This window comes from Aspergillus viridinutans, assembly GCF_018404265.1.
Source record: "Aspergillus viridinutans IFM 47045 DNA, scaffold_5, whole genome shotgun sequence".
Taxonomy (NCBI): domain Eukaryota; kingdom Fungi; phylum Ascomycota; class Eurotiomycetes; order Eurotiales; family Aspergillaceae; genus Aspergillus; species Aspergillus viridinutans.
This window is the reverse complement of record NW_025091221.1, coordinates 288,959-302,655: the sequence shown is the minus strand read 5'-3', so window position 1 is coordinate 302,655 and position 13,697 is coordinate 288,959. Positions and strand designations below refer to the sequence as shown.

General features: G+C 50.3%; 6 protein-coding genes and 1 non-coding gene across 7 annotated transcripts; 2 read left to right on the top strand and 5 right to left on the bottom strand.

Annotated features, from left to right (window-relative positions):
- Positions 1-1,163: 1,163 nt before the first annotated feature.
- On the bottom strand, positions 1,164-3,142 carry Aspvir_007046 (S53 family peptidase; the record flags this gene model as incomplete). Its single annotated transcript, XM_043270231.1, has 5 exons — positions 1,164-1,515; positions 1,570-1,873; positions 1,920-2,013; positions 2,061-2,202; positions 2,250-3,142. 5 exons carry the CDS (start codon positions 3,140-3,142, stop codon positions 1,164-1,166), a joined length of 1,785 nt encoding a protein of 594 aa, XP_043126166.1.
- A 1,002-nt stretch (positions 3,143-4,144) lies between these two features.
- On the top strand, positions 4,145-4,215 carry Aspvir_007045. The gene has a single exon. It is a non-coding gene; the product is annotated as a tRNA-Gly (tRNA).
- A 285-nt stretch (positions 4,216-4,500) lies between these two features.
- Positions 4,501-5,688, bottom strand: Aspvir_007044 (SDR family NAD(P)-dependent oxidoreductase; the record flags this gene model as incomplete). The annotated part of the gene is made up of 7 exons (XM_043270230.1): positions 4,501-4,596; positions 4,649-4,723; positions 4,774-4,836; positions 4,893-5,033; positions 5,092-5,397; positions 5,447-5,591; positions 5,639-5,688. The coding sequence occupies 7 exons, from the start codon at positions 5,686-5,688 to the stop codon at positions 4,501-4,503; spliced, it is 876 nt and encodes a 291-aa protein (XP_043126165.1).
- Positions 5,689-6,113: 425 nt separating this feature from the next.
- Positions 6,114-8,250, bottom strand: Aspvir_007043 (ankyrin repeat domain-containing protein; the record flags this gene model as incomplete). Its single annotated transcript, XM_043270229.1, has 2 exons — positions 6,114-8,032; positions 8,085-8,250. 2 exons carry the CDS (start codon positions 8,248-8,250, stop codon positions 6,114-6,116), a joined length of 2,085 nt encoding a protein of 694 aa, XP_043126164.1.
- A 433-nt stretch (positions 8,251-8,683) lies between these two features.
- Positions 8,684-9,601, bottom strand: Aspvir_007042 (uncharacterized protein; the record flags this gene model as incomplete). The annotated part of the gene is made up of 1 exon (XM_043270228.1): positions 8,684-9,601. One exon carries the CDS (start codon positions 9,599-9,601, stop codon positions 8,684-8,686), a length of 918 nt encoding a protein of 305 aa, XP_043126163.1.
- Positions 9,602-10,158: 557 nt separating this feature from the next.
- Aspvir_007041 (uncharacterized protein) lies at positions 10,159-10,739 on the bottom strand (the record flags this gene model as incomplete). The annotated part of the gene is made up of 2 exons (XM_043270227.1): positions 10,159-10,641; positions 10,695-10,739. 2 exons carry the CDS (start codon positions 10,737-10,739, stop codon positions 10,159-10,161), a joined length of 528 nt encoding a protein of 175 aa, XP_043126162.1.
- Positions 10,740-11,852: 1,113 nt separating this feature from the next.
- Positions 11,853-12,665, top strand: Aspvir_007040 (uncharacterized protein; the record flags this gene model as incomplete). The annotated part of the gene is made up of 3 exons (XM_043270226.1): positions 11,853-12,189; positions 12,247-12,331; positions 12,392-12,665. 3 exons carry the CDS (start codon positions 11,853-11,855, stop codon positions 12,663-12,665), a joined length of 696 nt encoding a protein of 231 aa, XP_043126161.1.
- Positions 12,666-13,697: the final 1,032 nt, after the last annotated feature.

The following is a 13,697-nucleotide window of genomic DNA, read 5'->3' as shown; positions in this document are numbered from 1 at the left end:
CGTCAAGGTCCTGGCGGAAGACCCAGGCCAGGAAGAGCGGGTGACTATCCTATTGTATTTTGGATTCTCACGGTGATCTCGCAGAGAGTCGGATACTCTCATGGATGAGGATATCGGACTAAAACATTTATCAGATGAAGATGTATCTCTATCAAGCAACGAGATAATAGGTTGTGTTGTAGAACTTGAGTTGTTCCTGACAACGTTTGCCCAGATGGGAACAGAGGGAATAAGTACTAGCATGTTCCAACTCATATCATTCACTGCTTCCAGCTGTAAGTTTCAGATCCAAGATTTTGTGAGATACCAAAAGTAAGACATTCACTCTTCCTGGTGTATGTACTTTCTCTACTGTGAATATTCACAAGCAGTATTCCTGGCTCCCGAAGTCATCATATCATCTCTGGTAGCAAAACTTGCTTCGAGACACTCTTGAGAGAGAACTTGCTAAGACCTTGAAAGATAGCTTCTATGAGCGTGAGGCACTGTTCTTTTTTCTATATCTATTTATAAGGACTTTAAAGGGGCCGGCAGAGCTTTTCTTTTAAGAAAGTCTTTATGATTTATTGCTTATTAGTTGGACATAGTTCTGTTCTCTCAAACTGTGACTATCATGTAGTTGTTCCGGAAACAATGGAAGGAGTTGAGGTCAGGATATTAATCAGATATAAACATTATGTAACGAACGGGGCAGTGATCGGGTCCTTCTGAGCGGTCTAGAATAGTGGTGGATTCAAGGGACTTCCAGTCGTCATCAGGCGTTGTAAATTTGAGATTCTCCATGGGATTTCTCAATCTCTTCATCCGGGACTCCAATTGTGGCTCGGCCTAGGCCTCTTGCACTGCTGCTACTTGAGCGGCTGTCACACACACCAGCCTTTCATCAAGTAGTCCAGCCAACCACAGCATTGGAACAACCGACCACTTCTCCATTTAACGCGTCGTCAGCCTTGCGATGAGAAAAACAGCCTTCTCATTTACAGCCTTTCTGTAGGCGTTCAAATCAACCTTCATCTCTCAGAAAGCACCACTACCGCATCCTACAAGAAGCTGTTTGGCTGTCCGCGGGCATGACGTACCGTGAGAGCCGTGTACAATACGACCGAATAAATGAGACTCAGGGGTAGAAAATGTTATGATTGCTCATCTACCCACCCCCACAATTACAAGGACAAGACCAAATCCTTCAACTTCATGAAATCAGGAATACCAAGACCGGTAACAGGATCCCAGCCCTCAGTAGCATTCCAGTGCGCGTAGGGGATGATACCACCACCAGGAACCTGCTTGCCGGTCTGTGGGTTGATACCATCACAACCGACTGAGCTTCCCGCAGTGATGTCGGTGAATCCCCCCGCGAGTATGCTATAGAGCAACGGGTTCAGGAAGCCAAGGGTAGACTTGCCGGCGCGCAGACGGGCGTCGTTCAACAGACCGACAATACCGGCAAAGACGGGGCAGGCGGCAGATGTGCCGCCGGACTTGTAATGTTTGCCGGTTAGGACGACCTCGTAGCTACATGCGGTTAGTACGCGGATGTCCGGATGTCATGAAAGCAGGGCCACGTACTAAGGAGTCAAGCTATGCGCTGAAACATCAGGGAATCCACGGCCCTTGAAGTTGGTGTACTGAGAATAGTAGTTCTTGGTATCCTTGGTAATGTGGTTGTCGAGGTAGTCCTCCACCGCCAGGTACTGGTACCAGGGACGGCCGAAGTAGTTGCTGAATCCGCCCGAGCTGCCGTCCCAGGCAACTTCAGGAGCATAGGACTGAGTACCACCAACCGCAGTGATGAAGGGGCAGGTGCCAGGGAATGTGGGAGTGAATTGGGGGATGTTGGTGCCATCATTGGACATGCACGCCGAGCCGATTCCTGACCATGTTAGCACGGAAAAGACTGCCAGAGGATCTGTGCCTACCGGTGTCTCCAGAGGACTCGAGCACCGTGATACCACGAAGACCCATCAAGCCGATCAGGTTGCACACTCTTCTGGCGTAGTACTCGGGAACAGTCTAATAGGTTAGTGTCTATCTATACAACAGAATTGCGGGGCGCTCACCTGTTCATCGTCGCCATACGAGTTGGAAATCACCTGAGGAAGATGGGAGTTGGGTTTGGAGAGCAAGTACTCGTAGTACTCGAGGTAGGGCTCATTTTGGTTGTCTGCAGCAGTGGGCTCGTCCACGTTGGGAACAAACGGACTGATTCACTTTAGCATTATTTCCTTCACTTGGAGAGACTGGCTTACGGTGAACCGCCAGTGATAAACTCCACTACGGGCAGGGGGTGGCTGACGGCTACGATCAACTCCACGTCCAGATTGGCCTCGCCGAGGGAAGCAGTGGCCCAATTCTGATTATTGACACCCCCGTTAATCAATTCGACAGAGAAGTTCTGGGATGGGATGTTGAACAGTTGCTCATAAGCAGCCAAATCTGCATAGTTGGCTGACTCATTCAAGAAGCTACCAAAGCCGACTCGACTTCCCGAAGATGCATCAGGCTTGTAGTCGCCGAGGTTGTACATCTCCACCAGACAGTCGGGAGTGATGAGGTTCGCGCAAGAGCTGTTGGTGGCTGCTCTCCTAGGAAGGGCTGGAAGCTTTACTGCGTGAGGCGACAGTGTGCTGTCCTGCTCCTTGCCAAAGAAGACAGTGGGGGCAATCAGATCGATCGAGTCCGTCAGGTTGTCGGGAATGGAGTACTGCGTGGTACGCAGTTTCTGCGAAGCACCATTGCGGTAGTAGGAGAACTTGGTGTCGAAGAGCTTGTTCGCCGTTCCCACAGTGGTGGCAAAGTTTACCAAGCTGCCCTGACGAGACACTTGGGTGATGCCAGCATCCTTGAGCCATTGGATAATAGCATCATCGCTTGCAGTAGGGAATAGGGACTCAATATCGGACTGGTCCAGCCACTGGCCGTACTCGGCGTTCCCTGGGGTCGCCAGTGTCGTCAACTTGGACTCTAACTGGTCGAGGTTCTGCCGAACAAGGGCGATTGAGAGAGTGATCGTGTCGCTCTCCGATGCATCCTTGACGAGCGTCCAGCCGCTGGGGACAGCTGAAAGTTTCTCGTGCACCAAGCCAAACGCTGGGGCTGCAAGGGAACAGAGCAACCCTGCGCAGAGAGTCGAGGAGAGCATTGCGGGAGAACTGCGGAGCCTAATGCACACGGTCGGATAGAGAGATAAAAGACAAAGGACAACAATCTGGATCGGCAGCCGATCGATATTTATATTTGCATGTCAGATATCTGGAAAGGCGAAATTATCATTCCATGTGACGGCAACCGGCATGTCGGGGGCAGAGCGAGGACACGCGCATCGCCCCATGCAGAGTCCAGCATAGCATCGCGTGATTTTCACTGCAGACACCATAAAAGCATTAGTTCAAGCTGTTTAATTAAGTCCACCGGAAGACCGCAGGAGTGGCGCGATATTTGTCTTTGAATTACTCGGTAGATTAATGGCAGTTGTTTGATTGCCTATTCGAGGGGCTGGAGTGCTTATCTTGGTCAAGCCAGCTCAAGCATTTTTGCTCCACCCCCGCCAATCATTCCAAGCCTTTTCCGGGGTTTCTGCCAGGAACCGGCGATTGCGCCGAGGATTGGTTGTCATTGGGATGTGGGACAGTAAGAGGTTACATCTGCTAGCAGAATTCTAGCCATCTTGATCAGCCGAGGGTACTTTGTTCGGAAGCTCAAGAAATGAGTGCAAAGGCTTGAGATATCTAGTAACTTTCGAGTAAACGAGCAATCTCATAAATGAAGGCGTACCTATCCAGAGCCTGAGTCTCCCATCATAATTTAGTCACTTTACTGTTGACTGTTGATGATTGACGATACGCAATGTTGTCAATGGTCCATTCCACTAACCAATTTAGGAAGGTGCTCGCCTTGCTGGTTAAGCGATATCATGAACCAGGATGACCTTGTCGTTGCGGTTTCTATCGGTAAAGATTACTACCTAGCAATACGAGATTTGTTGTCTCAATTGGGCTAGATAAGATCAACGTTGCGAACCAAACAACCGAGCGAGTGGTGTTCATAGTAACATATGGTCAGTTGTCAACAGTTTGATTTAGTTAATTTTTTGGGTTTGGAATTGCTTTATGTAGCACTAATTAATGAGGTATGCCAAGCAATAGCATCATTGGTCTAGTGGTAGAATTCGTCGTTGCCATCGACGAGGCCCGTGTTCGATTCACGGATGATGCATTCTTTTTGTCTATATCTTTTTGCACCTGTCAAGATTGTCTTGTTACCATTGTTGTCTCTTCTTGTTGATCGTCTAGCCATTCTCTTCGTTGAATTCAAGGTTAAAGTCCCCGTGTGTAATGAGTGATGTTGGAGCAATTTATATTGTCTATCCGAACAGCTAATCTATATATTTTCCGTCAAGCCACAACCCAGTTGATCTTATTGACCAGCACTCTCCTAACACATGCGGAATATCTGGGTATATGAACCAGGACTGCGAGGTTGTGAATATTATTCACTTCCTCACCCTATTGTGTCAATGTCGCCGGCAGGGATGTCGAGAATATACTTCTTGTCGCTATTTGCTAGGAGAGGCTCTTCCCATAGCGAGTCCCGAGTCTGCATCGATGAGTACACTTAATCAGCGCAGGACGAGAGAGGACCTACCAACGACAATCTGCTGTCCAGTCATGGATGTATTCTTTGCCAAAGTGACAAACATATTCGCGCAATCCTCCAGGTCGGTCTAGCAGAAAGTCAGCAAACAGCCGAAGATACCGAGGCCAAGAACATCACCTCATTCTTTAAGATGGCCTTTTGATTGAGCACCTCAATAGCCGACTCACCGAACTTCTGACCCTAATCGTCTTCTTAGTACCAGAAGAATGTTTGAACGGCAATGGCAATGGACTCACCCAATCGGTCAACATCAGTCCCGGTAAAACAGCATTGACGCGGATTGTTGGTCCCACGGACAGCGCAAGATGTTTCATGAGGTGCAAAGCAGCAGCCTTGCTCACCGAGTAGCCCATGCTGCTTCCGTCTGTACAGATGCCCTAGGTAAATATTGTACATGAGAGACAGGTTATAGGTCCTTGGAGAGAGAGAACGTACTGCGATCGATGAGGTCATTATATAAACACCTCCGTCCGCATTCTTCTCGAATATCGGCTTAGCCGCTTGCATGAGTTGTAAGTGCGACATCACATTCACTCGCCAGCCCTGCATACAGTTAGCATCGCGAACAAGGACAGCCAGTTTGTAACCTGCCTTGTCCCATTCCTCGAAAGACAAGTCGTAAATGTCCCGTTGGTTGGCGAAGCGAGTCCACCCAGCATTTGCAATGACAATATCCAAGCCCGATAATTGCTCACTGGCCTCTTGAACAATACGTTGATTGTCCTCTGGGAGTTCAGCGTCCTGTATAGCGTCAGTTCTCCTCTAACGTGCTTTCGGGAACCAAACTGACCCCTTGGAGGACAATGGACTTGATAGAGTACTCTTTCGCTAGTCGACTGGCAAGGTCTTCCGCGACCCCACGGCTCGAGTGGTAGTTAATGGCTACATTGCACCCCTCAGCTGCGAATTTCTGGCATATCACGGCGCCCAAGCCCCTGAACCGAAGTTAGCTTTGGGGGAAAGAAGGCATATGAAATGCTACCTTGAGCCTGCCGCGACTAGAACATTTTTCCCCTTGAGATTGTATGGCATTGTGTATTGGGTTGCAATTGGAGGTGAAATATGGTTGAAGTCAGAGTGACTCACTTGATGACAGCAAGCAATGTCGAGAATGACGCGGGACGGATCTGGCCCCACCATCTTCATGCCGAGGCCTGTTCAGGGGTTCATCGAAGAGAACGAGTACCCAAAACAACCGGACGAGGTCTATGATATGCTGGTTGAAGTCACCATTGTTGCAATTCCAGGTAGCCTGAAACTGAGTCTCGTCCACAGTGGACTGAGAGAATCGACTTTGTACCAAGAAAAGAATGAAAACGTATGCTGAATAGCCTAACCCCGTAAAAGTTGGCACCTCGCTCGAGAAATCACCTACGACAGGAAAGCTGGGATTAACTGAGAGCACAACACATGATTGCTCAATTCGTCTGCATCGTTGATATCGTCTGTATAAATAATCATGAACCCATCCTATCCAGACCGGCCGAAAGCAGCTTGTACGCCTCCTCCATCCTCATTAACTGCGCATCCCTCATCTTTTCAGTACCGATAAAAAGTCTCCCCCTCCGAATAGCAACCAACGCCTCTTTCGTCTTTTCCATGGCATCCCATATAATGTCCTGTGTTACCTTGAGGTCCGGATCGAGCAATCGTCTCACAACCTCTGTGTGACCCGACTCCGCCGCCAACGCCAGCACTGTATTGTTCCGTTGATTTCTGTGCCAAATATCTGTACCTGGTACCTTCAATAGCATATTCACAACGTGAATTTTTCCTTTTTGGGCGGCGAGAAGCAACGGGGTGTCTCCATAGATATCCAGCGGGAATAAATCCACATCATGGCGCAGCAGGAGGAGCTTCACCAGTTCAGCCTGCCCGTTGTAAGCCGCTGAAGCGAGAGGAGTCCTGCCAAAAAAATCTCGAGGGTTGACATTGATATCTGGTCGAGATAGTAAAGCCTTCATGATCTCCAGATCCACGCGCTGTGTGCTAACTGCGCAGTGGAGCGGTGTTTTATAGTTGCAATCTCTGCTCGTTTTCAGATTGACGTCTATATCAGGATGCTGTAGAAGAGCTCTGACAGTGCCGAGATCCCCTCCATTGACGGCAAAGTATAAAGCAGACATACCTTCGTGATCCTGATAATTGATGGGGGTCTTGTTGAGAGAGAGCAGGTATCGTACCACTTCTTCAGTTCCATGCTTGGCGGCACGGAGCCAAGCCGTCTGCTTGTAGACGGACTCGAAGTCTTCCAGTGTGTTGGGAAATGCCTCGATAATTGTCCCCACAATGCTGGCCTTGCCGCCCGCCATTGCGTGTGGAAAGATAGTGGACGACTCCATGTAGACCTCTGGATGATGAAAAAGTCTCTGGAAGACGTCTTCCCTGCCCAACATGGCAGCCACTTCTAATGCAGTCCCCCCAGGAACCCCTGCCGATCCTGGATGGTATTTAGGATCCTTGACCCCGTCCATAATATTGACGTTGATTTCCTCTCTCAGTAACAACTCCTTCACCACATTGTCAAACCCTCTTGTCGCGGCCCAGATCAGCGGCGCTTTCTTCAAACGGTCCCGAAAATTCACGTCCACCTCTCCCGTCCTCAAGAGCACCACCACAACATCCGCGTGTCCTCCCCCAGCAGCCCAAAGAAGCGGCGTATCACCAGCGTTATTCACCACGTCGGCGTCCGCTCCAGCCTCTAGAAGATACTTCACAAGAGATGCATGCCCTCCCAAGGCAGCAAAATGCACCGCAGTATCCCCGTTTCCGACAGTACGTGTATTTATGTTGACGCCCCTGTCGATCAGAAACCGTACGCTGTCCGCCTGTCCACCGCACGCGGCCGTCATAAGAGGCAGATGGAGTGACTTGGCCGGGTCAGGTGTATTTTCTATACGCCACGCAAGCAGCGCCTCCATATCGTCGATTCTGCCCAAATACGCAGCCGCCATCAATGCGGCACCGCTCCACCCCTCTCTTTCGTAGTCGAGGCCATCATCCATAGTTTCTCCTGCAGCCCCTGCCGGAGCTAGGACACGATCGATAAAATTAGTCCCCGCCAGGCCGACAAACATGGATATCATGCCGCTGAGATACCTCGTCCGGAGCTCATCGGGGTCAATATCGCTCCTCTGCGAGAAAAACTCAACGACCCCGTCCACCCCCGCATTAATCGTGTTGACAAGCGGGTAAACACTCCTCGTCGCTAACCCGTGAAATTCGCGACTACGCCCCACAAGCGAACATAGTAATCGTCTTGCCATTGCCATCGTGGAGGGCGTCGGCGTCCCATGGCAAATGGGAAGCTCGTGATCGATGAGCCCGGCTCTAATTGCTGTGTGGAAATGGTCGATCACGATATCGTCGAATTGTTCTGTACGCTTAATAAACCATTCTGAGTAGTTTGATAGGGTCTAGGGACGTACTGTTGACGAGTCGTAAGTTCAGAAACCAAGTTATATCTGCGCGAGCGAGAATCAACGTCCTCTCTTTTATATAGAACCAGCTGCCCCAGTGCCAGCCCCAGTGGCAGCTGGGGTTGATGCGGTCGAGGATATCGTGGAGGATCTCGGGTGGGAGAACGGCGCTCATATTGATACTTGGAGGAATGTAGAGTGGGTACTTGTGTGGAAAGGCCGATGGGCTTTTCTAACTTGGCGGTAAACTAATGCAAGGAACATCACGTACTCAGTGACTCATAATTTCTCAAGCCTACTGTGGAGATGATCGTATGGGATAACTATCTAGAAAAGGGGCAACGGAGATATCTACGCAGCAGATCACGTGGCCTGGCGCTATATTTATTGACAGGTCAGAGGCTCCGATGTGGCATTGCAGTCAATCAGCCAAGCATATTCCCCTCCGCTAAAAGGTGCCTGGCTATATCATTATATGAGTGCGGGTACGATGATAGAGGTCGCCAGGTCACTTCCGGTCAAAGTAAGTATCAAAAGTCCATTTGTTCAAAGTACAGATCAAACATCAATCAGCAAGACTTCAAGAGCAATCATTTCACGTTCCACCGTCAATCCTCGATATCGTTGATGACATCCACTCCCCAGATATGAGCGCGGTATACTCGACGGCTGTATAGGTCCTGCCCGTAGATGAGATTGAATTTGACTGTATCCTCTTCGACCTTTACGTCAATATCCGGGATGTGGTCATCAGAAGGTGAGAGCCCATTTGTAGCGAGACAACATGGGCAAAATTCAGTGCAATGGAATAGGTTAGGAACCCTGTCAGTCTCCCTCTTGCGTGAGCAGCAGCCACACGTTCTAGAGCAGCAGCCTCCCCGGGCTGCACATTCGCGATTCAGCGATGTACACAGGTACCAGTCGGAGTCGGGATTAAATCTGAAGGCGACGAATGCTCTATGGAAGAGACCACTAGGCATATGCCATCTGTGGTCGCTGATATCAGCCCGGCCCTGTGTATACATGACCTCAAGACGTTTGTGATGCTTTTCAGTGTCATTCAACTGTGACTCCAGCTTCTGGCGACATTCCAAGTCTGATGTCTGAGTGAGAGCATGGCGCCCCCATTCCAGCCTTTTCTCCACGAAGATCAGCGCTTGAACAATGCGCCGGGTTCGTCTCTCCGTCTCAAGGAGACTCTGACACCACGCCAACACAGAAGGATCCGGCGGCTGTGTGTGATACTGAAAGAAACGAACAAGACGAGCGGTTAGTTTTTTATCCCTTCGATCCAGTACCCTTGCCAGTTTTTCCACCTCTTCTTGGTCACCGAATAGCTTGTCCGGCAAGCCTTTCTGAAGACTGATTCTGTAAATTAACCGCGCTTTGTCAAATATGTCCACGTTTGACAGGAGGAATGGTGCATAATCCTGCGGAACCTGGGCCTTTTTAAGTCTCATCTCCCAGTACTTAACCCTCCATTCCCCAGACTGAAAACTCTTCAGTGGCTCGAGAAGCCATCTCATTATGCTATTAGAAGACATGATGTTGGACGTTGCTCCTGAATAGCCTGTGACTACTGCTGTATGTGTGAAAGTGATGAATAGTTGGTAGACAGGTTGGTTGAGTCAAATTAGGCAGAAACTGAGACAACTAAGATCGAAGACGCGATACTGACATCATGATTCATCCAAAGTATTCACTTTTTGCATGTTCCATTCACTAGCTTCATATTCTCAGTTGCGGCAAGTAGTGATTAATAGAAAATTCACTGCATCTCTTTAGACATAAGGGTAGACCTCCCCCCTGAACTAACCCTCTTCTTACTTCTATATCTCTGCAATATAAGACCAAGCGAAAGATAGCATTCATCCCGATTCTTAAAGTCCACATTTCTATGCATTCATTCTCGATGATGGAATAGAATGACTTATTCTCAAGTCAAGATGCAGAAGCCTTGATCATCTACGCTGTGGCTGCTGGTGAATCCGCCACAGTTGCTGGGCGGTTACATTGATCCACTAGCTTGAGTCCTTCTGCAGCTATAGCAGTGTTATTTCACTATGTGAACACACGATTGTATTTACAGCTGCTTCCTGGGTGCCCTCCCACCCTTTTTTGGCGGCGGGAGTTGCGGCCCCCCTCTGTACACCCCATCATCATCCGCTAGGCTCCGCAACTCGCCCACATCCGTGGTCGCAACCGAAACCGACACCGCCTGACTGTTGGCATAGCCAGCGGAGAGCCGTATACTCTCCTGCGAATCTTCAATACTGTAAACAAGGAGCAGGGTATCCTCATCCGAGGCTGTTCTCTCGTCGGCGACAAGGAACGTAGTATAATCCAGTACGGTCTCCGATGCGTTCTCCTGTAGGAACTGGGCGATCTTGCCTATGTCCCAACCGAGGAAAGGATACTGAAGGGACTCAACCGGCGGCATGGTGACAGAGTCATTTGTGTACTTCTGGAGTTCGGCCGGGTCGGCTGTCATGACAAGGATAAGGTTCGGAGGTGAATCGATTTTGCTGGAAGCCTCGTATGCCGTCGATAGGATAGACGTGATAACCTAGCACTGTCAGTTAAGATGAGCTTCCACCCAGGGTCCAGGGGTTTCCGTACAGTAGGTGACACCTCGTTGGTGCAGATGATGGGAATAAGGCTCATTGTGAGTGAATTGCCCCTTGTGATGTCTGTTGTTGATTTAGAGTTGGGAGGGAGGATGGAGGTGTTAGGTGGAAGACTTGGAGGTGCTGCGGGGGTGGTAAGACGCTGTCAGCCTACGTCACTTGAACAAACCGGTTGCTGCCTGCCGATCCCTAATCACACAGCCGTGATGGAGCTGAATTAGCCTGCCGATCGATAATCGCACTGCCGCGAGGGAGCTGCATTAGCGGTCCCAGTTATGGGGCGAAGCATAAGGCTGATGGCCGGCCTGAAACATACCTCACGCCGTTTTGTAAACAGTCATTGGCCGAACCGTCTATCTTGCTACCTATATTCTTACGCAACATGTTGCCTCTTTCCTTTTTTATCCCAAGCAGAAGCTTGGTCTTCCAGTTCGTCTAAGACCTACTGGATTGGAATAGGAAGGAAATATGCCGCCGGATCTCGGCTATTGACTCGTCCAACGGTACATTTGGATGCTCTCAAACATTCTCTCTGAATGGAGAGGCAAGGGGCGCTATTCGGAGCATGTTCTATATTTCAGCCTTAGATAGGAGCGTTATATGGTTACAGCGGTTCGCTCTGCTCGCTCCCCGCCCCTTTTGTGCCGTTCCCTTTGTTGGTGCGCTCTTAGCTTGCGTTGGGGGAGTTTTGGCTACCCTGCAGATCTCAGGTACCCTGGACCTATAGTTCCCTTGTTGACTTGGACGTAGTCCAGTAAGCCTGTGGGCCCAGAGACCAGCAAGCCTATAGTATCTGTGATAGACTGGTAGTCCGCTTCATTTCCTGCGGCTGTACCCTACTTGGGGGCTATCGTCTAAGTGCAATGTGACGCGATGACGAGTCTCGGCAGATCTAGTGCTTACAGCGCGAGCATCAAGCATGGTTTGGGAAGAGCAATGCAGTATGCCTTGCCAACGCTCGACGTGAACTCCAAGGATCACTTTGGGGGCCGTATGCACCTTGATCACAGCACTCCAGTTCACATAACTAGGCATAGACAATGGCCAGAAAACTATATAACCGCCCTCTTGAGCTGGCTATCCTCATCTTCAACCAAACGCACTCTCGAATATCAAACACAAAGCCGCTCATCACTCCAAAGCCTAAACCATGCGTCTATTTGTCTCCGTTGCCCTTGCGGCCTTGGCCTCGACCGTCAGCGCAGCGACATTCGACTGGGACTGCACCAACGCCCTTGGAACATGCCAGAACTACTGTTTCTACGCACAGTGCCGGGGCGGCGCAGGCCAGCAATTTACCTATGACTCGGATAAGACCAAACGTCCCGGCCGGAGACAGGCGTCCGGGTGCAGCAGAACCCCCTGCAGCGACACCAGCCTGTCGTACTCAAAGTTTGGCAACTCCTGCGACGAGTTCCCCTTTGCCAGTACGCAGGAGGGCGGGTCCGGAGCACGCCTGCGGTGCGTCGATTCGTCGGAGAACAGCAGTACGTTCACTCTTTTCCGGGACAGCCACAAGCCCCCACTAATGCATAATACCGTAGGCGAGGGTGGCCAGCTTGGCGCCTTCTACGGCACCATAAACAACGGCGACAAGTTTGGCATCACCATTGAGAACTGGAAGGGAGCGTACGTTTCTAACCCGCCTCTCCTCCTTCATGGAAAAGCTTTGCTAAATCGTAGTCCTAGTTCCTACTGTGAGGACAACCCGTCCTGCACGAACGACGGGGGCGAATTCTTCCTGGACCCGACTGGCAACTTCGTCGACGGCAGGAGGAGCATTGCTGGCCGTGGGCTTAAGCTTGATCCGGGCTACAGCACTCCAGCGGCACGGCTCAGGACAATTAAGACGGAGGATGGCAGCGAACATCTGGTTATTGCGGAGGATAGTGCGAACCCCCTAAAGGCGGGTGACGAGATCTGGAGTGCGCGTCGGAATGCTACTTTGAAGATTGTGGACTGATTAAATATCGTTGGACAGTGGATGAGGTGGATAAAAGGAGAGACAGTACCGGGCTTAGCAAGCCAGGAAGGGGGGATGTAGTTAGGACCATGTCTGCATCTGTGGGATTAGGATCTAGTGAGATTAAGACAATCCTCTCGGGTCCGAATAGAGAGTTTACAGTGATCTGCATGACCAAACACAGTGGGACTGCTTGAAGCTGATGTCTCTGGCGCGGACGCCCAGGTTGACTCGCGCGTCCAGTTATACTCAGTGTATATCCTTAATGGACAGTCCAGAACAATTACAATAATCCTTTACCATGGATACACGTCCTCGCGTATTCAGCTATTCAGCAACGTCTACCTCAGCTCTCTGACGTGCAGGTAATCGTCAGCAAAGCAATCAGCGCAGTCATCATGATGCTCGAAGTATTCAGGTTGGCAGTTCACTCTGCCGAATTGAACTCAGGTGGGCCATAGCACCGAGGCATATCAGGTTATTCCAGCGGTGCTCTTTTATCAATTGCTCTCAATGTTTCCTCGCTTCCAACTTTCCTATCGGCCAACCGTCTGTACCCTGGGATCTCATCCACCAGTTCTTGGGGCAGCCCGCTGTGGCAAGCTCCTTACTAACTGCTTCTGTCCACCAGCTATGCTGCGGCGGCATGTTGCACTGCAGTTGTGATGATGGTCGCGTCCCGAAGAATCTATCAGACTTTGACCTGATGACCAAAGAGCTAAAGAAGGAGAGGCACGGTCTCACCAGGCCGGTTAGAAAACACTGATCATTAGTGATGCCGAGATGAGGGCGAAATGATATCCTTGAGGGTAAACTGGCGCTGGTGAAGTTTCATCTGCACCCTCGGCCCTAGCCCTCGGATCAACTTCGATCTTTGACTCCACAGTGGTGTCCCCCGGCCTTTCAGTCCAAGCAATTCCATCCTCCATGTGGACCGGTTGGTATGGCTCCAAGTCGCGGCCAGAGCTCCTAAGTTCTGATATTCCTGATGACCGTTTACATCAGGTAGTAAAACCAAGCCTCCTTCCCCGC